Raw genomic sequence first — 23710 nt, 5'->3', positions numbered from 1 at the left:
AAAAAAGGAGTCAAATTCAATCAGATCAATTAGCACTATCAGCAAAGTGAAGGAAATGTTCTCAAGCAGAACTTGCTCAGCAATAACCAGCTCACTCGTAAACAGTTTGGGTTCTGTCAGTGCCAGTCAGCTCCTGGCTTGATTACACCCTTGGTTTAAACGTGGACAAAAGAACAGAATTACAGAGGTAAGGCAAGAGTCACTGGCCTTGAGGCCAAGGCTGCAACTGACTGAGTACCCCATCAAGGCGCCCCTCTAAAACCTGGGTTAAATAGAAACAGGGGGAAATCCTCCAGTGGTCGGAGGTTTAGCCAGCACAAATAAGGATGGCTGTGGCTGCTGGAGGTCAGTCATCTCAGTTCCAGAAGATCTCTGCAAGAGTTGCCCAGGGATTCAGTATCTTAGGCCCAACCATCTTCAGCTGCTTCTTCTCCCAAAATTGATACATGAATTCATACAACACCCAGAACATCAAGAGGAAAAAGGCAACAGCTTATGTTCCTCAGTCAGACATGGAAATTTGGAACTCATTTTAAACAAAACCCCAGGGGTTAGTCTTGCAAGTGAGACCTGACATTTATTTGCCATTCTTGTTCTCCAAGTAGTTTAACATACTGTCACTTGCGAGAACACTTCAGAGCACATGTTTTCAGTGTTGTACTGAGGTCACCTGTACTCTATAACAGGAAAGAACGACAGGTTTTCTTTCCCAAAAATATCAGTAAATCAGCTATAATTTTCCAACAGTTCAGCACCTTAATGTCACTTTCACTGCTTACAGCATTTTAATTCCAGGTATTGAAAAATTGGCATACAAATTATCAAACTGCCATTAGGAGGACTCCAGAGCAGTTGTGGTCCCATGGCTTACTTGTCAAATAATAAGTACTACACTTACTTCCACAAATAGCTGGCCAAGTCTGTGATGTAAAGTATTTGTATTTCTTTCTAGATTGGAATGGCACCATTAACCACAAAAATCCCCAGCTATATAAAATGAAGCCACCCTTTGCAACTAAACTCCAAGAGCTCTTCAAGCATTTTCTGTCAACATCAGTTTTCGATAATTTAATTCACCTTTGACACATTATCTCCCATCAGGATAATAACAAAAACAATACTTAATATTAGCCAGTAGTTGAAATACTTTCGAAAGAGTGTCCAAAATTTGGGGAGGTCCATACCAAAACGCAAATTCATAAACAGCCTTAAAGGCAGTAAATCTTACAGAGCAATTAAATACATTAATGCAAAATCCTATCAACCAAAGCAAAATTAGATGACAGAATAATTTTGACTATGCAATAGAATATAAGAGATGGAACAACAGTAAGCAACAAACGTTGCCACTTATAATGGAAAAATTAAGGATAATGGTCATGGTTGTTCTGCAATAACAAAACGAGGAAGAAGGTAAAGTGTCTTACTAACAGCAATGCAAGCTTTCCTAATGCAATTTGAATGAGTGGGCAAATACACAAAGATGCAGTACAACATGGTTAAATGTGGGGTTATACATTTGTTATTAAAAATGGCATTATTTAAATGGTAATTTATTGGGAAACGCGGACGTACATAGGGATGTGTGCACCCTAGTACACCAGTCAATGAAAGTAGACAGGCAGCTGCAGCAAGCAATGGCAATTTAGCCTTCATTACAAAACAGCATGATTTCAAAAGGAGGGGTGTATTACTGTAGTTATAGGGGCCTTCCGAGTCCTGCTTGTAGTTTTGGTCTCCCCAAGAAAGAACATACTTGCCATAAAGGGAATACTAAAGAGGTTCATAAGACTGAAACTGGAGATAGCAGGATTAGCCAATGATAAGAAATTGGTTTGATTGGTCCTGTATTCACTAGAGTTTAGAAGGATGCAAGGGGATGTGACGAAGCTTATAAAATGTAGACAAAATGCAGGGAGAGTGTCTTCCCTCCATACCAAGGATTAGTCTTAGAATAGGGGGTTGGCCATTTACAACTGCAAGGAGAAAGTATTCCTTCACTCAAAGAGGTAGCAAACCTAATAATGCTCAACCACAGAAGCCAAGTTACTTAATTTATTCATGAAAGAGACAGTTAAATTTATAGGCCATAAAAGGAGTACGGGTGAAAAGGAAGATGACTTTGAGGCAAAGTATCAGCCATGCTCATATTGAGGAGCAGAGTAGGCTCCAAGTGCCAGATGGCCTTTGCCTGCACCTAGTTTCTACATAGTATAACAAAAGTGAAATCTGAAAGAGCTAAAAAAAAGTGATAAGAGGTCAAAAAGCTGTGGAGAGAGAAGAACAGTCAACAGTTCAGATTGACAACACATCACAAATTGTCCTTCCCAACATAAGCAGGGAAAAAAAATGTTGAAAAAAATGGGGTTCAGGAATTATACAAAAGAATTTTGTTGGAATAAAAACAAACATTTTCAGTAAAATTATGAATGCTCTTAATTGTCTTGTGCAAATACCACTTATTTCATGCAAGTTGATGATAAATGTACAATACAAGGAGATGTCCCAAAGTGGTACTCAGAAGTTTAATCAGAGGTGCTCAAAGGAGAAAATACTGTGAAATGTGACTTGAAAATGTGCAAACAAAGTAGGTTTTAAATGACACAATTTTAAAAAAAGGGCTGGACAGAGTGTGTTGAGGGAGCCAACTGACTAATTCACAGTTCATGAAGATGCCTGATTTAACTGCATCATTAACAGGATCTTCAACGTATGAGGCTAAATTCAATAAACAATTAAAGGCAATCAAAACTAAATTTGTAACCTGTCTCCCAATTCTTGATTCTCTAGCCAGGGATACACGTCTCAGCAACCGTCAAATCCTTATGATCTCATATATAGATGAATATCATACTCACTTATTCCTCATAGGAAAGCCTTTCAACCCAGAAATTTAATGAATCTTCATAGAACCCACCCAACATTAGTAATACCCTTCCTTAGGTGCGGGGATCAAATCGGTACTCAGTACTCTTCACATTCTTGTCAATTTCATCAGGACTTGTTAGCTTTTGTACTCCAACTTACTTGTAATAATTGGTATTTTGACCTTTAACTGCCCAATTGCTTTTGTACCTGTACATTCAAACTTCCTACTTTGCCATCAAGGAAAGTCACAGACCTGAAATGTTAACTATTTCTCTACAAATCGCGCCACATCTTCTGTTTCTATTCACATTTCCAGCACGTCTAGTATTTACCTCTAACTCATTTAGCTTTAACCCTTTTGTGGATAAGGACACTAATCCTTAAAAATCCTGCTTTCTTATTCATCACATTCTACTCCATCCGCTAGCCTTCCATTGTTTGCAGACTTTGTCCTCTCAATGGCTCACTTTTCCATCTAAATTTGTTTCACTAAACTTGGATACGTGACTTGCTATCCCCAGGTATTAAAGTCAATTATGAGCACGTGTGGATCCAACATGGATCCTTGCAGTAACTCAATAGTAGCAGCGGGCTAAACTGAAAATTCCCAATTGTTTAATATCCTTCAATTAACTCTTTATCCATGCTAATATCAACCCCCCACTCCATGAGCTCCCATTTTAAGCAACAGACTCTCTTACACTACCTTACTGAATATCTTTCTAGAGTGTACATATTCTATATCCACTGTGTCTCTTTTATTCATCCTACCAGGTACATCCACAAAAAAACCTCTACTAGATTCATAAACCACTTACATCCCTTTCATCTCTAACAAGCCATGCTGATTTTCTAAATACGAACACCACTTCCTTGAGGATGATTTCGGCATTTCACTGATTAATCAATGTTACGTTTACTGGGCTAGAGCCCATTTGTTCTGTTTTTATAACCAGCACTGCTACATTTGCTTCCTTCTAATGAACAGGACTACTGCAAATCGTTGTAGATTCTGAAAAATCGCCACCGTACCCACTATTTCAGAACTGTCAAAAATGGACAGTTATACAGAGTCATACAGCATGAAAACAGACCTTTCAGTCCACTTAGCCCATGCCGATCATGTTCCCAAACAAAATTAATTGTCTGTGTTTGGCCCATATCCTTTCATATTCATATACTTATGCAAATGTCTTTTAAACGTAACTATGTCTGCATCCACCACTTCCTCTAGCAGTTCATTCCGCCCATGAACCACTCTTTGTAAACTAAAAAGTTGTTCATGTCCTTTTTTAAAATCTTTCTCCTCTCACTTCAAAAAATATGCAGCGTAGTTTAGAACTCCCCCACACTAGGGAAAAGAATCTTACTATTTACCTTAACTATGTTCCTCATGATTTTATAAACCTCTATAAAAAAGGTCACTCCTCAACCACATACCTTTCCAGACTCTCATTATAACTCATATACTTATGCAAATGTCTTTTAAACGTAACTATATCTGCATCCATCACTTCCGGCAGTGCTAGCGAGTTTTGAGAAGATTTGTAGCTCAGGTTGAGGTTCTGGATGTGAGTTTGCTCGCTGAGCTGGAAGGTTAGTTTTCAGATGTTTCGTCATCATTCTAGGTAACATCATCAGTGAGCCTCCGACGAAGCGCTGGTGTTATGTCCCGCTTTCTATTTATCTGGTTAGGTTTCCTTGGGTTGGTGATGTCATTTCCTGCATTGGTGATGCCATTTCCTGTTCTTTTTCCTCAGGGATGGTAGATTTATTTGGAGCCAATGTGTTTGTTGATGGAGTTCCGGTTGGAATGCCATGCTTCTAGGAATTCTCGTGCGTGTCTCTGTTTGGCTTGTCCTAGGATGGATGTGTTGTCCCAATCAAAGTGGTGTCCTTCCTCATCTGTATGTAAGGATACAAGTGATAGTGGGTCATGTCGTTTTGTGGCTAGTTGATGTTCATGTATCCTGGTGGCTAGCTTTCTGCCAGTTTGTCCAAAGTAGTGTTTGTCACAGTTCTTGCAAGGTATTTTGTAGATGACGTTCGTTTTGTTTGTTGTCTGTATAGGGTCTTTTAAGTTCATTAGCTGCTGTTTTAGTGTGTTGGTGGGTTTGTGGGCTACCCTGATGCCAAGAGGTCCGAGTAGTCTGGCAGTCATTTTGGAAATGTCTTTGACGTAGGGGAGAGTGGTTATGGTTTCTGAGCCCATTTTGTCTGTTTGTTTGGGTTTGTTGCTCAGAAAAATCGGCTGACTGTGTTCATTGGGTACCCGCTCTTTTTGAATACGCTGTATAGGTGATTTTCTTCTGCTCTTCGTAGTTCCTCTGTGCTGCAGTGTGTGGTGGCTCGTTGAAATAATGACATTATTCCAACAAGCCACCACACACTGCAGCACAGAGGAACTACGCAGAGCAGAGGAAAATCACCTATACAGCGTATTCAAAAAGAACGGGTACCCAATGAACACAGTCCGCCGCTTTCTCAGCAACAAACCCAAACAAACAGACAAAACGGGCTCAGAAACCATAACCACTCTCCCCTACAAAGACATTTCCAAAATGACTGCCAGACTACTCGGAACTCTTGGCATCAGGGTAGCCCACAAACCCACCAACACACTAAAACAGCAGCTAATGAACTTAAAAGACCCTATACAGACAACAAATAAAACGAACGTCATCTACAAAATACCTTGCAAGAACTGTGACAAACACTACTTTGGACAAACTGGCAGGAAGCTAGCCACCAGGATACATGAACATCAACTAGCCACAAAAAGACATGACCCACTATCACTTGTATCCTTACATACAGATGAGGAAGGACACCACTTTGATTGGGACAACACATCCATCCTAGGACAAGCCAAACAGAGACACGCACAAGAATTCCTAGAAGCATGGCATTCCAACCGGAATTCCATCAACAAACACACTGGCTCCAAATCAATCTACCATCCCCTGAGAAAAAGAACAGGAAATGACATCACCAACCCAAGGAAACCTAACATAAATAGAAAGTGGGACATAGCACCAGCGCTTCATCGGAGGCTCACTGATGATGTTACCTAGAATGGTGATGAAACGTCTGAAAACTAACCTTCCAGCTCAGCGAGCAAACTCACATCCACTTCCTCCAGTCACAGTAACATCCTGGTCAATCTTTTCTGAACCCTCTCTAATTTAATAATATCCTTCCTATAGCAGGACGATCAGAACAATATGCAGTACTCCAGATAAGGCCTCACCACTGTACTGTACAATGTCCCAAGTACACGTGACAATAAAAGTTAATTCTAATTCTTGTTCGTTAAACCAAATACAATACCTCACATTTATCCCAATTAAACTCCATCTGCGACTCCTCAGCCCATTGACCTAATTGAGCAAGATCTCTTATATGAGATAACCTTTTTTACTGATCACAAAACGACTAATTCTGGTATCATCCGCAAACTTACTAACCATGCCACCTAAACACTCCTCCAAATAATTTACATAAATGCCATGACAGAAGTGGACCCAGTACCGATCCCTGTGAAACACTGCTGATCACAGGCCTTCAGTCCAAAAAAAACCTGACACCATGTCTCCTGCATTTGCTGGCTTTTAATGCGTTTAATGTCTTCAGTAATATCTGTATCCTAATCAACAAATACATCACTCATTAGATCCTTGGTTCCTTTTGACTTCTGGGCTCTCAAAGTCTGTCTGCAGAGTAGAAAACAATATTTGCTTAACGTCTCTGTTGTTTCCTTATTTCCCAATAATCTCGGATCTCAGTCTTGAGCCACCAATTGTAGATGGGCTTCCCTGATTGGAGACAATATGGAGCATGACCAAATAATGGCTGCTTTTTTCCTCCATAGCAGATGTGCAAAGGGGTCACCAAATCAAACCTGATGGTGGAACTGAGCAAAGCAAGAGTTCTGGAGGCAGACCTCAAAGGTCAAGAATGACTTAAGAATTGGCTTGTGTCATACAGCAGAATGTCTGAGATTGATGTCCACTCAAATGAGTCAGATTAGACAACATCAGGATCATTAAATGAAGGCAGCAAGGGGATGTCATGATTTATTTTTCCTTGCAGGTAAAGAAAACCTAAATTAAGACAGAATATTTACTGGGGGTCTTTACTCAGTTTGCAATCTTGCAAAATGTGGCAGAGGAAACAAAACAGCAAAATAGCAAAATAGCAATACTTAAAAAAAAACTTGGCAGGTCTGGCATCATCTGTGGACAGGGAAACAAAGTTTATACCAAGTCCATTGTGACTTCTTCAGAATTAGCCAAAATCAATAATAGAAATCACTCAGTTATATCTCTGAACATTTCCATCAGGGTTCTTTAGCTTCTTTTATCTCTTTCACCCATCATCTCAACACTAATTGCAATGTCAACTAAACAAATTCCCTTCCATAAGATTTTGACCCATCGAGTCTATTCCGCCGTTTGATCATAGCTGATATGTTTCTCAACCCTGGTATCTCCGCATAAACTTTGATCAAGGACCTATCTCTATCTCAAAAGACACAGAAGGACTGGACCTCAAAAGTCTTCTGGAGCAATAAGTTCCACAGCTTCACCTCCTGATGGCTGAAGATATTCCTCATCTCAGTTCTAAAAATCATCCCTTCACCCTGGGACTGTGCTCTCTGGTCCTAGCCTCCCCTCGTGGAAACACCTTCTCCACGTACACTCTCAGGCCTTTGAAACGACTGAATATTCAATGAGATTCCCGACTTCATCTTTCTAAACTGCATTGAGTATATACGCAGAGTCCCCAACTGCTTCTCATATGGCAAGCTCTTCATTCCCAGGATCATTCTTCCAAACTTTCACTGAACCCCCCTTCCAACGTCCTTCCTTAGATAACAAGGTGTAGAATACAGCAGGGTGAGCAGCAGAAAAGCTGACATTTCGGGCCTAGACCTTTCTTCCGTCCTTCCTTAGACATGGATCCAAAACTGCTCAGAATATTCTAAAAGGTGGTCTGATCAGAGCCTTATAAACTCAGAGGACATCCCTGCTCTTGTATTCTAGTCCCAAAATAAACGTTAAAATTGCATTTGCCTTCCTTAAGCGCCACGTGAACTCACATTAACTTTAAATGAATCCTGAACCCGGAATTCCAAGTCCCCTTGTGCAAAGTCTTTCGATTAGAAAATAGTTTATGTATTTATTCTTCCTACCAAAGTGAATCACCTCACACTTTCCCACATTGTATTCCATCTGGCACTTGTTTGCCCAGTCTCCTAGCCTACCCAAATCCTTCTACAGCCTTCCTGCTCACTCACCACTACCTATCCCTCCATCTCTGTATCAACCCGTAAACTTAACAATGCCCTCAGTTCCTTCATCCAGACTGTTAATGTATAATGTGAATAGTTGTGGTCCCAACACTGACCGTGCAAACTTCATTCGTCATTAGCTGCCACCCTGAAAAGATCCCTTTGATCCCATTCTCTGCACTCAGCTAGTCAGCCAATCCTCCATCCGAGCCAGGCCTTGCCCCAAATACCACTGGTTCTTATCTTATTTAGCAGCCTCATATGCAGCACCTTCTCAAAGGCCTTCTAGAAATGCAAATAGACCACTGGCTCTCCTTTGTCTAGCCTGCTCATTACTGCCTCAAAGAACTCCTAGCCCTCATGTAGTCCATTCTTGTTAACAATCTTTTCTTCAGGTCCTGATTATCTCTAACATTGTGCAACTGCCACTCCCCTCAAAAATCTTTGAGGCTGTCATCTTGCAAATTACCACTCCCTTTCCAAACTCTCTTCCCTTTTCAAAGTCCTTGAATGTGTTTTTCCCTCCTAATTCAGCATCCATCATTCTCACAATTCCACATTTCAATCAAGCTCCAATCATGTTTCTGCCCTTGCCACAGCACAAACTGTTCTCCAAGTTACTATGTAACTATGACAAAGTTTACCATGTCTGCTGCCTTTTGATATGGCTGACCTCCATCTCCTCCAACATTTCTCCACCAATCACCAGCTGGACGGGTCAGCATTCACTAGATACATTCTTACTTACCCAATAGTAATCAGAATATCATCTAAAATGGCTTCTTTTACATTGTTACTGCTGGCATTCCCAAAGATTTACTCCTGGCTCCCAAGTTGTCATCCACATGCTAGCCCCCCAGACATGCTATCATCTGAAAACAGTATCAAGTTTTCACATACATACTGCTGACTCCCAACTGCAGCTCATTAACACCTCACTATTCCTCCACTGTACTGAAAAACCAGACTACTTGGCCAACAAACAGTACCAGTTAAGTAGGAATTGTACAATTCCATATTGGATTAACCGAACCCAATGACACAAACTCTGTTCCCCTACTCCCAACTAAATCAATCATTCTCCCCAACAATGTCTAAATCTGTACTATAGTGCTCATAACTTAGCTGTCACATTGGTCATGAGGAACTTGGACCATGATCAAGACTGCAGAGGTATTAATTAGCATCAAACAATTCAAGTAAATCCTCTACTTATCTCCTAAAATCTTTACCCCTACATTTGACCTGAGCAGTGCACTGATGGCTAGCCTGTCACATTCCACCCTCTTTAAAACTCATCCAAAACTCTGTTGCACATGCCCTTACTTATATCATGACCCTTTGGGCACTGACATGAAACAGTTCCATTAAACCCCCATGTTTTGATTTTTCAAAACATCTCTTTCAAACCTCTCCTCCCCTCTTTAACCTCCTTTTCATAATCAGCCTTAAAAATTGCCTATGTGGGTCAGTGTCTAATTTTGTTCTACATTGCGTGCAAAGTGCCTTGGGCCAATTTATCATGCTTAATTCATAACAAAGTTGCTATTATTGAAGCCTGTTGGATATCAAATTCCACACTGACTCAAATTCAAAAAAACTTTTAAATGGTGAATATTAAATCTTCCTTATTTGACAACTCGTTGGTGTGAACAAGCCATTTTGCATCAGGAAAGTGCATCTCTCTCTACACCACATAGGCATCAAAACTACGGGAACAAAGAACAAACTTGCTTTTATCTCGTGCCTTTCAAGAGGTTCAAGTTAAATTGCTTGAAATTTAAACTGCATACTGCATTTATAGGCAAAATGAGCAGTCAACCTCTGCCAAGGACACACAAACAGGAATGGGAAATGATCAGTCAACTACTGCTTTTGGGAAGAGTAGGTCTAGACATCTGCAGAATTTTAGGAAAAGTCCAATCTAACTTTTAAAAATAGCCCCAAGGAATAGGTCAATGGGGCCTACACACCTACATAACTGAACCAGACAACTCAGAATTCTTAGTGATACACTTTACAAATGCTGAGCTCGAACTCATGACTTGTGCAGTCAGGGTTAACACTGGCTAAGTAGTACTGAACATCCTGAACTACAACACCATCAGCATTTAGTGTTCTGTACTTCAGAATATAAGCCAAATTTCACTCAAAGGATAGCAAAAGAACTCATTTTCTTTTCAATCAAGATGGTTGCTCTAGCCAAATCCATCTCCACAATTTCACATCTGCCACAAACTGTATAGTCACAAGTGAGTTTGCAAACTAACATTATAGGTCACTTTCAAATAAAAAAACAAAAATCAGCTGAGCTGTCTTAATACAATGCTGATATCATCCAAAGACAGCCAGACATATCCACATATTTCCACTATATTCCACAACCCAGTTCACATGTTGCTATAAACTATTTAACTGATTTTTAATTTGTCACCATCAGTTCTTGGAAAATAAACACACCGACAGTACTTTGTTTCTTTCCCTCCATATCTATTTTTCCTTTGAAGCAAAGTAAGAATTTTTGTCACCCCTTTACCCATCATTCCTAAGCTGCAGCCAATTTCATGTTCCTGTATTCTTTCTAGAGCACACAGACAAAGGAATCAATAGATTAAGGTATTAGAAAATGTAGATATATCCATAAGATTTTTCTTCAAATCTCAATATAGTCTTCAAAGAAATGTTGCCATGGTGGGCTAAAATTACCTGTTAATGACCAATTCTTAGTCCAATTTTTGAAAGCTAATGACGTTAAAAACCTATGTCCCTTATACCATTTGTTCCACTTTAGAAAATGATTCTCCATTCTACATGCATTATAGTTAGCTCCAATATTCTCTCAAATAAAACAGCAGACATACAAGGATCTTTTCATTTTCGAAAACCCTTTCTGAAGTCCATTCTAATTTTGATTTCCATCTTTCACCTCTGTTTCCCATTATCAGAATATTTTTAGAGACATATGACTAAATGTAAGCACTTAATAGATTTAGAACAAAACCATTTCTCTTCGTAGCAGTAGATCTAGTTATTACTGTACATTTGATTACATGATTTAGAACTCAATCACCCAAATAGAAACAAAAGCATCAATTTAGATCTCTGCTACACTCTCCACTAAACAAAGTCAGTCAATCTTCTCTTTCACAGATCAGCAATGAACAGAATCCTAAACTGCTCCCATCCCACCCAAGAAATATTTGAAGTTTGGACTTTCAATTCACTTATACTTCTATAAATGATTGACTTTTTCCAAACGGCTTTTAAAGCCACAGTTCAGTGTGTTCTTTTCCGAAGTTGCATAGATATTTGTTTCAATCAATAATCCAACAGAGAAAATACAGATTAAATTCTGTGTAGTGTGAACTGTTACATGAAAGTTTCTGCTCACCAACACATTGAAGCAGGAAGAAAATATTTGGGCTTCTTCCAACTGCAATCATGTATGAAGCAATACTCAGACTCGTCATGTCTTTTGGTTCCACATGCCCCAAATGTTCACTAAGCAGGCCCACTGACTACTATTTTTAATCATTTATCAAATATATAACCAAGGCAACCAAAGTTCCACTTCAAAAAAGCTACAGTCCCAAAAACTTGGAATGTTATGCAAGGAAAAGCAGTCACATAGATACCATAAGTGTAATCCTGAAAAATACAAATGCATTAGATCCTGATATGTTATATTAAAATTCTAAAAATTCAAACTAAATGCAAAATAAATTCCATACAAAGCCATTTCAACTTAAAATAGAATATATTTGGCTAGGTCATTCATTTAACCTAGAAAGTAATTGTATCATACACTTGGTAGGTGCCAAAATTAAGGTTGGTAATCAATGGTTGAAAGACCTTATACAATAAGTAATAAGAGACAGAGTCCAGAACTTAAGTACAATGGACAGCTGAATGAACTGATTTTAGCCGTCACAACCACAATTTCAGTACTGAGACAGGACAGTCTTTCATCCTCATTTCCAAATCCATACACAGGGATACCACTCCAAAGCATCAATACATCCCCGACTAAGTGCTATACTGCTGCCTCCAGCTGCCTGAGCCCAATGCTTCAGAACCACCTACCAGGCCAATGTCTCCTACTAAAACATACTTCTGAACATGCTTTTTGATCACTTTCTGTCATTGTGAGATGTCTGTTTTATAAATGCAAATCATTAGGGAGCTGAGAAAATACACTTGATTGTTTTGCTCTGCCAACAGGAAACTCCTATCTGAATATCGATCATTGACAAATAATGGAACCAACTGTGATGCCTGCTGAGCAGATGCTGATACATAATCTTCAAAACCAGTCTGACTTCAAGCCAAAACACAAAGATTCTAAACAAGGCCTCACACCTAAGATGCATTCTCTGACCTAAAATGTCACCTTTTCTTTACACTGATAAACCTTACATTCTCTCAGCACCGTGACTTGAAAGGAATTCTGGGATATATGTATGCATATTAGAACGTTCTAACTGATTAAGAGACTGAACAGCATCTTAGGTTTGTTTAATACATCCTCATCAGTGGTGTGACCCTTTGATCTTTTACTTATAAGTTCTGTGTCTGGTACCACTCCCACAAACATCTGAAGGAGGAGTAAAGCTCCGAAAGCTTGTGTTGTCAAATAAACCTGTTGGGATTACAACCTGGTGTTGTGTGATTTCTGACCTTGTCCACCCCAGTCCAACACCAGCACCTCCACATTATCAAAACCACCAACATTCATCAGGTAATGTTCAAAAGGACAGTAAATCAGTATCAGTGCCTATACCTTAGCAAGGAGCAACATATGGAAGATACAGAGTTGATGCATGGGAGGAAATGAAATCAAGCTCACCAAATGAGTAAAGTTTCTTTCATGATAGTAATTAAAATTCAGTGGGAAAAACAAGATGGTTTCAAATACAGGAGCAGGGATGTCTTGCTGCAAAAGTCCTGGGCCATGGTGAGACCACACCTGGAATACTACGTGCAGTTTGGTCTCCCTTGCTGAGGAAGGGTGTTCTTACTAAGAATGGAGTGCACCAGAAGGTGTAACAAATTGATTCCTGGGGTGGCAGGTCTAACACAAAGGAAGATTGGATCGGTTAAGACTACGTTCACTGAAGTTTAGAAGAATGACGAAGGATCTCACAGAAAGCTATAAAATTCTAACGGGACTAGTCAGAGAAAAAAGCAGCAAGACTAAAGGCTCAAAGAGTATGGGGAGAAAGCAGGGATAGCTTGGATGATCAGTCATGAGCACATCGAATGTCAGAACAGGCTCAAAAGGTTAAATGGCCTACTCCTACACCTATTTGCTATATTTCTTTCCACACCCTATACCTGCATAAAATATACTCTTTTCACCAAGTCCATTCATCTATTTCAGGTTGAATCGAATAGATCACAATCTTAGCACCTATTCAGTTACAATCCACATCCAATTGATCACAAAAACGTCCCACTATATTTCCAAAACGTATGAACTAGGAGCAAGAGTGAAGAATTTAGCCCCTTGAGCGTGCACCTCCATTCAATACATTGACGGCTGATCTCATCTTAGCCTCAACTTCACTTTCCTGCCCATCCTCCATAGCGCTTTAACCGATTACTGCACAGAAATCTATCTCCTCCTTAAATTTAAATGACCACATTCTGGGAGAGAGAGAGAGAGAATTTCCAGATTATCCGACTTCAATCACATTTGAGAATGAACACCATCCATATCATTTTGGAGGAACTTAACTAGTCCAATGCTCTCCTGGGGCAACAGCTTAGCCGTTGCTTCCTCTCATGCACAGCTGTTACCCATTTCCTATTTCAATCCTGCTCACCTATCATTTCTTCACTAACTTGCACCAGCTCCCAATCTCCAGCTTTTCGATAAATCCTTTCATGGCTTTGCAAACCCCAGCACTCCCAACTCTATAAACCTTTAACACTGCAGAATCTTTCAACCTGACCATTTGGCAAATTTCAAGCAGTCAACATTGACCATAAGCTTCCTCTACTTTAAGATTCAACATTAACAGTAGAAGCTGGTACAATTACAACATTTGAAAAAAACATCTGAATGGGTATGTGAACAGGAAAGGTTTTGAGGGATATAGGCCAAATGCTAGCAAATGGGAATAGCTTTATATAGCATATACGGTCAGCATGGACGAGTAGGACTGAAGGATCTGTTTCTGTGCTCGATGACTCTATGGCACCCTCACTGCAAATAAAATGATTAACCAGTGTTCCAAACAAATCAATCCCATCATATCATGTTTTAACACAATAATCAATGTATTGATATTTCTGTCAAGATACTTGCCCTTCATTGCTCAAAGTAGACTTTAGTTACTATAACATCCCCTTTATATTGCAACACTACCCAAGAAAATAAAACCTGAAACTGAAGAACTTAAACAGGGAAAACTCAATGTTAATTTTGTTTGAGTCCAACTACCAACTTTAAAACAAAGGAATGTGGGTTGAAGTTTACTTCCTTTGATATTAACCTAACGTTGTCATAACTATGGCAAACAAAATGACAAACACTCATTAAGTAAATCACAAAAGCGACACTAAAATGGCATAGATTACAAAATTTGAAAGACTCGTAATCTATAATAAACAGTAATCTTTTAAATGTGAGCAAACAATATTACGGAATAACGAAGCCAGTTTATAACTAACATTTAAACGTCTTGTTTTGAAAATCTGCTTTCAACTTTCACTAAGGGTTTATTTTTTTTTACACTGCATTTAATGTCCAACCTTTACTCGAAGATCGCATGTGTGCTAACTATCCAACTTTTAATTATATTCCGACACAAACATTACACTACACCTTTCGCATCGCTTTCGGTGCCCTTGCACATGCGCCCAAAGGTAAATAATGCAGACTTCAAAATGCACTTTATAGTTTTCAAATCGCTTTGCCGATTTAAACTAAACCGACCTAACAACCACTTTGCGAAGAAAATCCAAGAAGCTCTAAAAGCAAGTTCCAATTTGTCCAATTTTTTTTGTCGTGGTCATTCATAGTGAATGTGAAAGTAGCCATTGCCGAAAGGAGAAAGGAGTTGAATAAATGGCGTAAACCAGTTAGCGACACTCAAACCTGGAGCTGCAGCTTATTTTTACCATTAAGAACTTTTGATCGCACGAACAATATCGATACAACATTTCAATTTTATGCAGGGTGGGGTAGGAAATGATGATTTCAGTCAAAGCACGCCTGCAGCACACGATGCTGTTGCTGCTATTCTCAAAACGAACAGCAGGGCGGGGGGAAAGAGTTATTCATCTGCCCTCATTTTATTATAATTAATGTCCTATACTTTTGTGGCTGTTTTATTAACTCCTCTCACGACGGCTCAGCATAAAGTGTCCCATCCCCCTTTCTCTCCTTCACTGACCCCTACTGAATTTAACCCCTTGAATAAAGTATGATAGGGTGGTGGGAAGGAGAGAAAGAGTGAGGTGGTGAGAATGAACGCCACAGTTTTAGGCTATCTCTACACAAACAGAATTCAAAACTCACCAGGATCGTAGTCAGGGACAACCGCCTGATATTGAGAGCCTACTCGCATTCCTCCACCTGTAACAAGTAGTCAATTCTCCCATTAAAAATTGCATCAACGAACCGATCACTTAAAATAAAGTAAAAATTCAAAAGAGACGCGATCGGTGGATTTTTTTTAAAAGGAGAAACGAGAAAGTCAGCTCTAGGCTATTGCCAGTTACCATGCTCGTCCTCGGAGCCGCTGCTCGCCTCTTCCCACGAGTTGTTGCCGTTGGTCGCCGCTACAGCCGGTGCTGCCGCCGGTGCTGCCACTGCCGCCGCCGGAAAACTTTTCGCCCCGTTCCTGCCTCTCCTCTTGCCCGAAACCTCGGGCCCTTTCTCGATCATGGTCGGCATTGTTGCTCCTCTCGGTGCCCCGATGTCCCTTGGTTTTTGTGTGTGTGTGAGTGAGTGAGTGAGTGAGTGAGTGAGACAGAGCGACTTTGGTAGTGTTAAAGTTTGGTCCCTGAGCTGTCTGTGTCTCAGAGTGAGTGTCAGTGTGTGACAGTAACTGAAGCTGCTAGTCTCCGCGGTTCTCTCTCTCTCTGATAGACACCAGCCACCGGCACCACTCTACGCTTTTCCTCTCACTCCAACCGCGCACCCGAACCTGATGTGCCGGCCCTCGAATTCCCTCACCCACTTCCGATTGGTCAGCAGCCCCATGCGGCTCTACCCATCCTCTCGGTAATTGGCCGAGTTAGCCGTCCGTCAAAGCTGGCCGTTTGCTCCGCCCGTCGTAAGTTTGGTTGAGCGACGCACTCTTCTGGACGTGGTTCCCGATCACTCCGCCACCCACAGACACACACTACTCAGCACATCTACTTTTTAATTCTCTTGTCATACTTTTACATGCTGCAGCAGCTCCGAGAGGCATTGAAGATCTTTATTTTTCATTTAAAAAATGAACTGTATCATGTTAGTAACCTACGATACACACCTTTGGAGTATAATATTGTCATACTTGAGAACTATTTGCTTTTGCGGAGGACTGAGGAAAGCCCAGCTTGCTGGATAGAGGAATTGTCTTTATTTAAAAAAGAAATGCGAAGTTTGATTCAGCTCTTCCTCTATAATTAACAGTTAAGGTGCAGATAAAATAATTCCATAAACTGCGAGTTTGTTGAACTGAAATATTCGTCGCCTTCAAAAAGATGAAAACGTAGCCCAGAAGTGCTTTACAAATGGTTTAAAGTTCAGTACTTGATCATTATTTAAGCTGCTTACATAATAAAGTACTATTTGAATGCTCTTCCTCTAGAAAGTCGAAGGCATTAACAAGAACCTCAATGTACACAAAGCTCCACAAATGCTGCAAGATTGGCAGTGATTTTAGGGGTCCGGATTGGGTACAACCGTACTTAATTTGGCACCCGTCATTGACTACGAGTAAATTTAACAAAAAAATTTAATAATTATTGGATTAAATATTTATATACGTCTGTCATTTCTATTCCTTTGTTAAAACACGCAATGCATGATGGTTTTAATATTGCAATGCAAATATTTGGTTACATCACATCCACCAGCAAACTCCTAATAGTTTGGCATAGATTTGAATGTTGCAACATTGGATATCTGACGGTTGAAACATACAAGGGTTATATGGGTATTTGATACTTTCTGTTGGAAAAGCCCAAAAAGCCTCAGTTCACCATGAGGTTGTTCACCAGCATCATCCAGTTGTTTGCAATGGAGGAAGTAATTAAAGACAGTGTTTCATATACGCAGGAGATGTAGTACACTCTTGTTGAGTGCAGCAAAAAAAAGCTATATCGGGATCATTTCCTTGAAAGTCTCGTAAAGCATCATTAAATCTTTTTGAACGCCGAATTTGATTTGGCTGCTCTTGCATATATATCTACGAAAATACATATGTATATTAAATTTAATCGGACGTGTCCAACCATTGTGAAATAGGGAACAATTAAAATCAAAACGTCAAATAATGAGAATGCTTACGATTAAATTTTGAATAACAACTACAATCTGTTATCTTTTCGTGAAAGTAGTCCATATGCCCCACTTAATGTGATGTCCATTAAATAAGCAGTTAGAATGTACACACACTCTTTTAAAGAAAATACTTGACAGATCCAAACATTATAATTGAAAATATCTATTTAAAGTTTTCATATTTTAAGATAGTGATCTTTTATCAAACATTGTTTTGATATATTCACTTGGCAGCTATTCTTTGGTTTTGAGATATTGGTAGTAGCCCTTATACAGCCAGGTCATGTTAAATACTTTTATTCATTCACAAGATGTGGTCATCACCGGCTGGACCAATATTTACTCCCTGAATCTCTTAACTAAGTCAACCATCATTTTCTCATGCACAGTGCACTGGCTGATGCCAGCCAGCTCGGAGTCAGTCTCCTGAACTGAGGAGATTCTAAATCTCCTGGTTATATTGGTCAACAGGGCTTTCCTGTTTGGCCCAGGTTAACAGCTCTAATCAAAGATCTTGTAGTCAACAAGATCCACCTGGTTCCAATCACCATACTATCTACGCCTACTTGCCCTTGAGAAGGTGGTGATTAACTGACTGTTTGAATTACTGCAGTCCAAATGGCGTTGGTACGTCCATAATTCAAGTAAGGAGGGAGTTCCGATAACAGTGAAGGAATGATGGAATATTTCCAAGTAAGGATAGTGGGTGACTTTGACGGGGACTTGCAGCTGGTGGTGTTCCCACATAACTGCTGTCTTGGTACTTCCAGATGGTAGTGCTTGTGATTTTGGAAGGTGTTGACTAAAAAGACTTGTTGAATTTCTGCAGTGCATCTTGTAGGTGCTACAAATGGCTGCAGCTGAATGTTGATGGTGGAGGGAGCAAATGTTTCTGGATGTGATGCCAGTCAAGTGCATTGCTTCATCCTGGATGACATCAAGCTTCTCGAATTTTGCTGGAGCTACACTCATCTTGACAAGAGGGGAGTACCCCGTCATATTCCTGACTTGTGTCTTGTAAGTGACTTGCTTCAGGGCTCATATCTTCTGCCCTGTTCTTGTAGGTACATACTAAAACAACTGGTCCATTTCAGTCTGGTCAATAGTAACTCTCATGATGTTAATAGTGGGGATTCATAACATTGATACTATTGATTATTAAGGGGCAATCGTTAAACTCTTACTTGATAGAGATGGTCATTGCCTGTTATTTGTGGGGCACAAAAGTTACTCACCATGTGTCAGCCCAAGCCTGGATATTGTGCAGATCTTGTTGCTTTTGGACATGGATTGTTTCAGTATCTGAGGAATTGGTAATGGTGCTGAACATTGTGCAGTTATCAGTGAACATCCCTGCTCTGACCTTATATTGAAGGGACGGACATTGATGATGTGGCTGAGAATGGATGAGACAAGTACACTGTCCTGTGGAACTCCTGCAGAGATGTCCTGGAAATGAGATGACTGACTTCCAAACTTCATAACCACTTTCCTTTGTGCCACGCATGATTCTAACCAATAGAGAATCATACCTCTGATTCTCATTGATTCCAGTTTTGCTAGAATTCCTTTCTACCATGCTCTATTTGGTACATTCTTTAAAATGTAGGAATCGTATTTATTTTTAACATTCCTTTCCCTTACAGTACACAATATCTTCAACAGCAGACAGGAATTTCCTTTTCTTTGGTCACTATCATAAGCCAAATTTCCACAAAATAGATCTTCAGTGTTAATATTGGAGTTCCCAAGGCTGTTTCATAAAATTTTATTTATGTTTTACTTCAATGACCTAGACTGTCATATTAAAAAAAATGCAGGAATGCGATATATACAAGCAAGATTGATATGCTTTTGGAAGGATTCTGGAGAGGCGTAATAATTAAACTGAACAAAAGAACATAATATGTCATTGCTGAAGTAAGAGTTTACAAGTGTGCCCTGTGATTTCAAAATTAAATGTTACATCCTGATACAAGTGCTGTATTTTTGTAACACTCTTGAGTTAACTTTTCCTATTATGGATTCTTATATCTTTATTCTGAATGGAAACTGCAATGTAAACTTGAATAAAAATTAATAAGAGCCACAACTAATCAGCTGCTCAGGCAGATATAATTTGTGTCAATTAACTTTATGCCTATTTTTCATTAGTCACGATGGAACAGTAGGGCAAAGGAGGGACTGTTGAAGAAAGAACCAGGATTCTTGCAGAGGGAATGATCCCTTTAGAATGCTGAAAGGACAGGCAAGAGAAAATTGTTGATGGCATCGCTCTGAAAATGGTAAAAATTGTAGAAGATGGTGGATTGGAAGATAGGGTGGAAGATGAGGATGGTGGTTTATTCTGTCATTGATCTTAAAAAAAGGGGTGAGTGCAGAAGTGTGTGAAACAGATAAGACATTTTGGAAGGCCTTGTCAACCATACTGGGTGGCAATCGTTGATTGAGAAGAAAAGGTACACCATCAAATATTGCACCATCAGAATAGATGCAACAGAAATGGCAAAACTAAGAAAATGGATGGGAGTCTTTTCAGGGATGTCATGTGAGAAAGTGTGGTCAAGGTAGCTCTGGGAGGTCATAGGTTCAAAGTGAATATATTCCTTGCAACACTTGCTGCACATGCATGCACAGCGGATGCAACACCTGTCTCCCTTCCACTCTCAAGGCTGCAAACATCCCTTCCAAGTGAAACAATGGTATATTTGTACTTCTTTTAATTTAGTATAGTGTATCCTCTACATTTGGGATACCAAATACATGTTGGTGACCACTTTGCAGAGTGCTTCCAATCAGTTCACTGGCATGGCCTCCTATTGCTTCTTGACTGAATTCTCCAATACTGACCTTTCTGTCCTTGGTCAGTTCCAGTGTTCCAATGATGTTTAATGCTAGCATGAGGACATCTTTCATCTTGGCACTCTATAGCCATCTGGAGACATTACTGAGTTTGACACTTTAGGTCATAACCTTTGTCTCCAATTTAATGTGATTTTTATTGCAATTATTAGATTTGTGTTTTTCTTTTGTGGACTTATTTCTGTTCCTTTATGTTGCATTCACATTATATATCCATGGGTGCCTCATTTATGAACAACTCTCATTTCTTCACCATACCTATGACCACTTCCTTTTACTTTTGCATCATAAAGTATTTTATTAAATGGAGGACAGGAGAAATTAGCAATCATAGTTCTTCCTTCCCTTCGTTCTTCTCATTCTGATCCCTTCCTCCCTGGCTATCTTTCTTCCATTCTGATGAAATGCCATTGACCTGAAACATTATTAATTAAGTTTCTTTCCAAGAGTACTGCTTGACCTGTGAGTATTTCAATTTTGTTCTTTTTTTTTATTTTAGATTTTCATTATCCACAGCATTATTCGTTCGCTGTGTAAACTTGTTGTGATTACACCTTCCCACCAGGTACAGCACTGTCACATTTCAGTTCTCCTTGTTTTTCAATCCGTGCTACAGACGAGCTCCTCTGCTTCAATCAAAGCCTCTCATAATTCTTCATTTTGTGATAGACTTTGATGTTTAATTAGTATGAACAATTTAAATAAAATGGCATGTGTAAATTCAAAGTAATATTTAAAGTAAGAGCACAATGTGTGTTGTTTAATTATTGACTGAATCAAGTCTGTATGTCCTGATCCAGTAATCCCTTAACATTTAACCACACTTCAAAAGAAAGCTACATTTGGTCTGTACATTGACCAAATTAAATGTTCTTTTAAAACTTACCCATTTGTTGTGTTGTCCCAATTTACTAAATTTTTGATAGCACCATGATACTTAAGTAACATTTTAATCAATATCATACGGTAGCTTAAAAGAAAATGTAACAGGTAACAATTGCAATAGTGGCATTGTCACACTTGCACTATCCAATCTGTTATACTATTCTTATTTCAGAGATGGCACTGTAACCATCTCCAGCCTGTTTTAAACAAATGCAACTAAAAAAATACCATTTATTTAAACTGACCATAAGCACCTGAGATTCACAAACAAGATCTAGAATATTGTATCAATTATTTTATTGTTCAGTGTTTTGTGGTATCTAATTTAGACTAGCATATTTCCAATCAGACCTTGATACAGAGAGTACAAATGAATGAGTCTGAAATGGATAAGTCAACTACAAACACACTTCAGGAACTGAGATTAATCGATTTAGCTAGATAAAAACTGAATATCGATTTGATTAAAATAGATAAACTAAAAGCTGATACATTAAATTAAAAACAATCAATGACTGCAATTAAACCAGTGGAGACAAGGTAGATGACATTAAAGAAGACCAGTTGGATAAACAGCCTAACATTTTAGTTTGTCTTAATGAAATCTTTTCAGTAAATTATTTTTCAGAGCAAGTTGTCTTATATATTTAGTACCTGTTAGTTAGTCTTCTATGGTGACCTCTTCCCCGTTTCTGTTACTCTTTGTTAAAATTATTCTATCTGATTTTGCTCTTTAATCCTAACTGTCACATTTTGACCCATAATTTGTCTAACCTCCCTTATATCTAGAACATATTTATTTTATGCATTTTTACTAGTTTTTTTATTATATTGAGGTCAATGGAATTATTTTACCTATTATCCAAGTACACATTTATTTGTGAAATAAAATAATCTCTGCTCGGATAACTGATTGATCTAAATATGCCTCTTGTCAATGTTTTTCTTCCCTACACTTAATAAATCAATATCCAATTTAAAGATATGAAGACTGAGATTGGATAAATACTTTAAGTGTGTCGCCTCCCTAGATATGAAACTATTACAGATAAACTTTTGGCTTTTCCCCAGTTCACAGAATTACACAATTGTTACTGTGCAGGAGAAAGTCAATTGGCCCATTGAGTCTGTTTAAAAACTTTACCATGTATGGACAAATGGAAAGATTTGTAATGATTGACAATAAACATACGTTATAGAACATTATTTTAAAATGATTAAACTCCAACTGTACCATCTACCTTTATAATATTAGAATAGAAAATGAACCAGAATTGCATAAATGTTTTGTAAAACAACACACCATTAACAGCAAAATTTGGTGTTTTGAAATCTCAAGGTTTAAATGTGTATTTTGTAGTCCACATTTTCATTCCAATATCATATCCATTGATCTCAGATTAAAATCTTATTCTGGGCAATCGTTGGAGGTTAAATTTGATAGCTTCTGAAAACAGGCATAGGGATTTGATGAGCAATTGACCAGTGCTGCTGATTACAGTGCTGGCAGTTTGCTAGTTTCATGCTGCCTGGACATTACAATGATTTTAGATTCCAAGCAGTGTTAGCCAAGGGGAGACAAATGGTGTGCTGGTAAAGTCACTTAACTCATAGCCCAGGCATTGTTCTTGAGATCCAGATCCAGATTCTCCAATGCTGATAGTAGAATTTAAATTCATTAAAGTACTGAAACTGAAAGTATAAGAATGACCATGAAATCAATGTTGATTGTCATAAAATAACCCATCAGGTTCACTTATGCCCTTTAGGGAAGGAAGTTTGCTATCCTTAGCTGGTCTAGCCTACATGTGACTGCAGACCCACAACCATATGGACAGCACGATGGCACAGTGATTTATAGAGTCCCGGGTTTGATTCCAGCTTTAGGTGACTGTCTCTATCGAGTTTGCAAATTCTCCCCATGTCTGTGTGGGTTTCCTCCAGATGTTCCAGTTTCCTCCCACAGCCCAAAGATTAGATGCAGGCTAGGTGGATTGGCCATGCTAAATTGCCCCATACTGTCTAGGGATGTGCAGTCTAGGTGGATTAGCCATGGTAAATGTCGGGTAATGGAATAGGGTGAGAGGACTGCATCTGGGTGGGATGCTTTTTGGAGGTTTGGTGCACACTTAATGAGCCAAAGGGCCTCCTTCTGCACTGCAGGGATTCAATGATTCTGTGTTGTTGACTATTAATTGCTCTCTGAAATGGCCCAAGAGGCCATTCAGTTATGTAACTGCTAGAAAAAAAGAGAAAGAGAATGAAACCAAACAGACCACCTGGTTTTGGCTAAAGCACTA

The 23710-nt window shown here is 39.1% G+C and overlaps 1 protein-coding gene across 4 annotated transcripts in view; it reads right to left on the bottom strand.

Moving 5' to 3' along the window:
• The window catches only part of rcor1 (REST corepressor 1), a 202789-nt gene that overhangs the window by 105835 nt on the left and 73244 nt on the right, over positions 1-23710 (bottom strand). For 3 of the 4 annotated variants that reach the window (XM_048537055.2, XM_048537057.2, XM_048537056.2), the window contains exons 1-2: positions 15890-16304; positions 15687-15743 (exon numbers count right to left, since the gene is read on the bottom strand). The exons of the other annotated variant lie outside the window; for it this stretch is intronic. In XM_048537055.2, coding sequence (XP_048393012.1) covers positions 15687-15743; positions 15890-16064 — 232 coding nt within the window. In that variant the 5' untranslated portion in view covers positions 16065-16304. Of the gene's footprint in view, positions 1-15686; positions 15744-15889; positions 16305-23710 lie in introns of those variants that run through there. 4 annotated transcript variants of the gene reach the window in all.

The sequence above is a fragment of the Stegostoma tigrinum genome, chromosome 10, assembly GCF_030684315.1.
Source record: "Stegostoma tigrinum isolate sSteTig4 chromosome 10, sSteTig4.hap1, whole genome shotgun sequence".
Classification (NCBI taxonomy): domain Eukaryota; kingdom Metazoa; phylum Chordata; class Chondrichthyes; order Orectolobiformes; family Stegostomatidae; genus Stegostoma; species Stegostoma tigrinum.
Note: the sequence above shows the minus strand (reverse complement) of the source record. Positions and strands in the feature narration are given on the sequence as shown.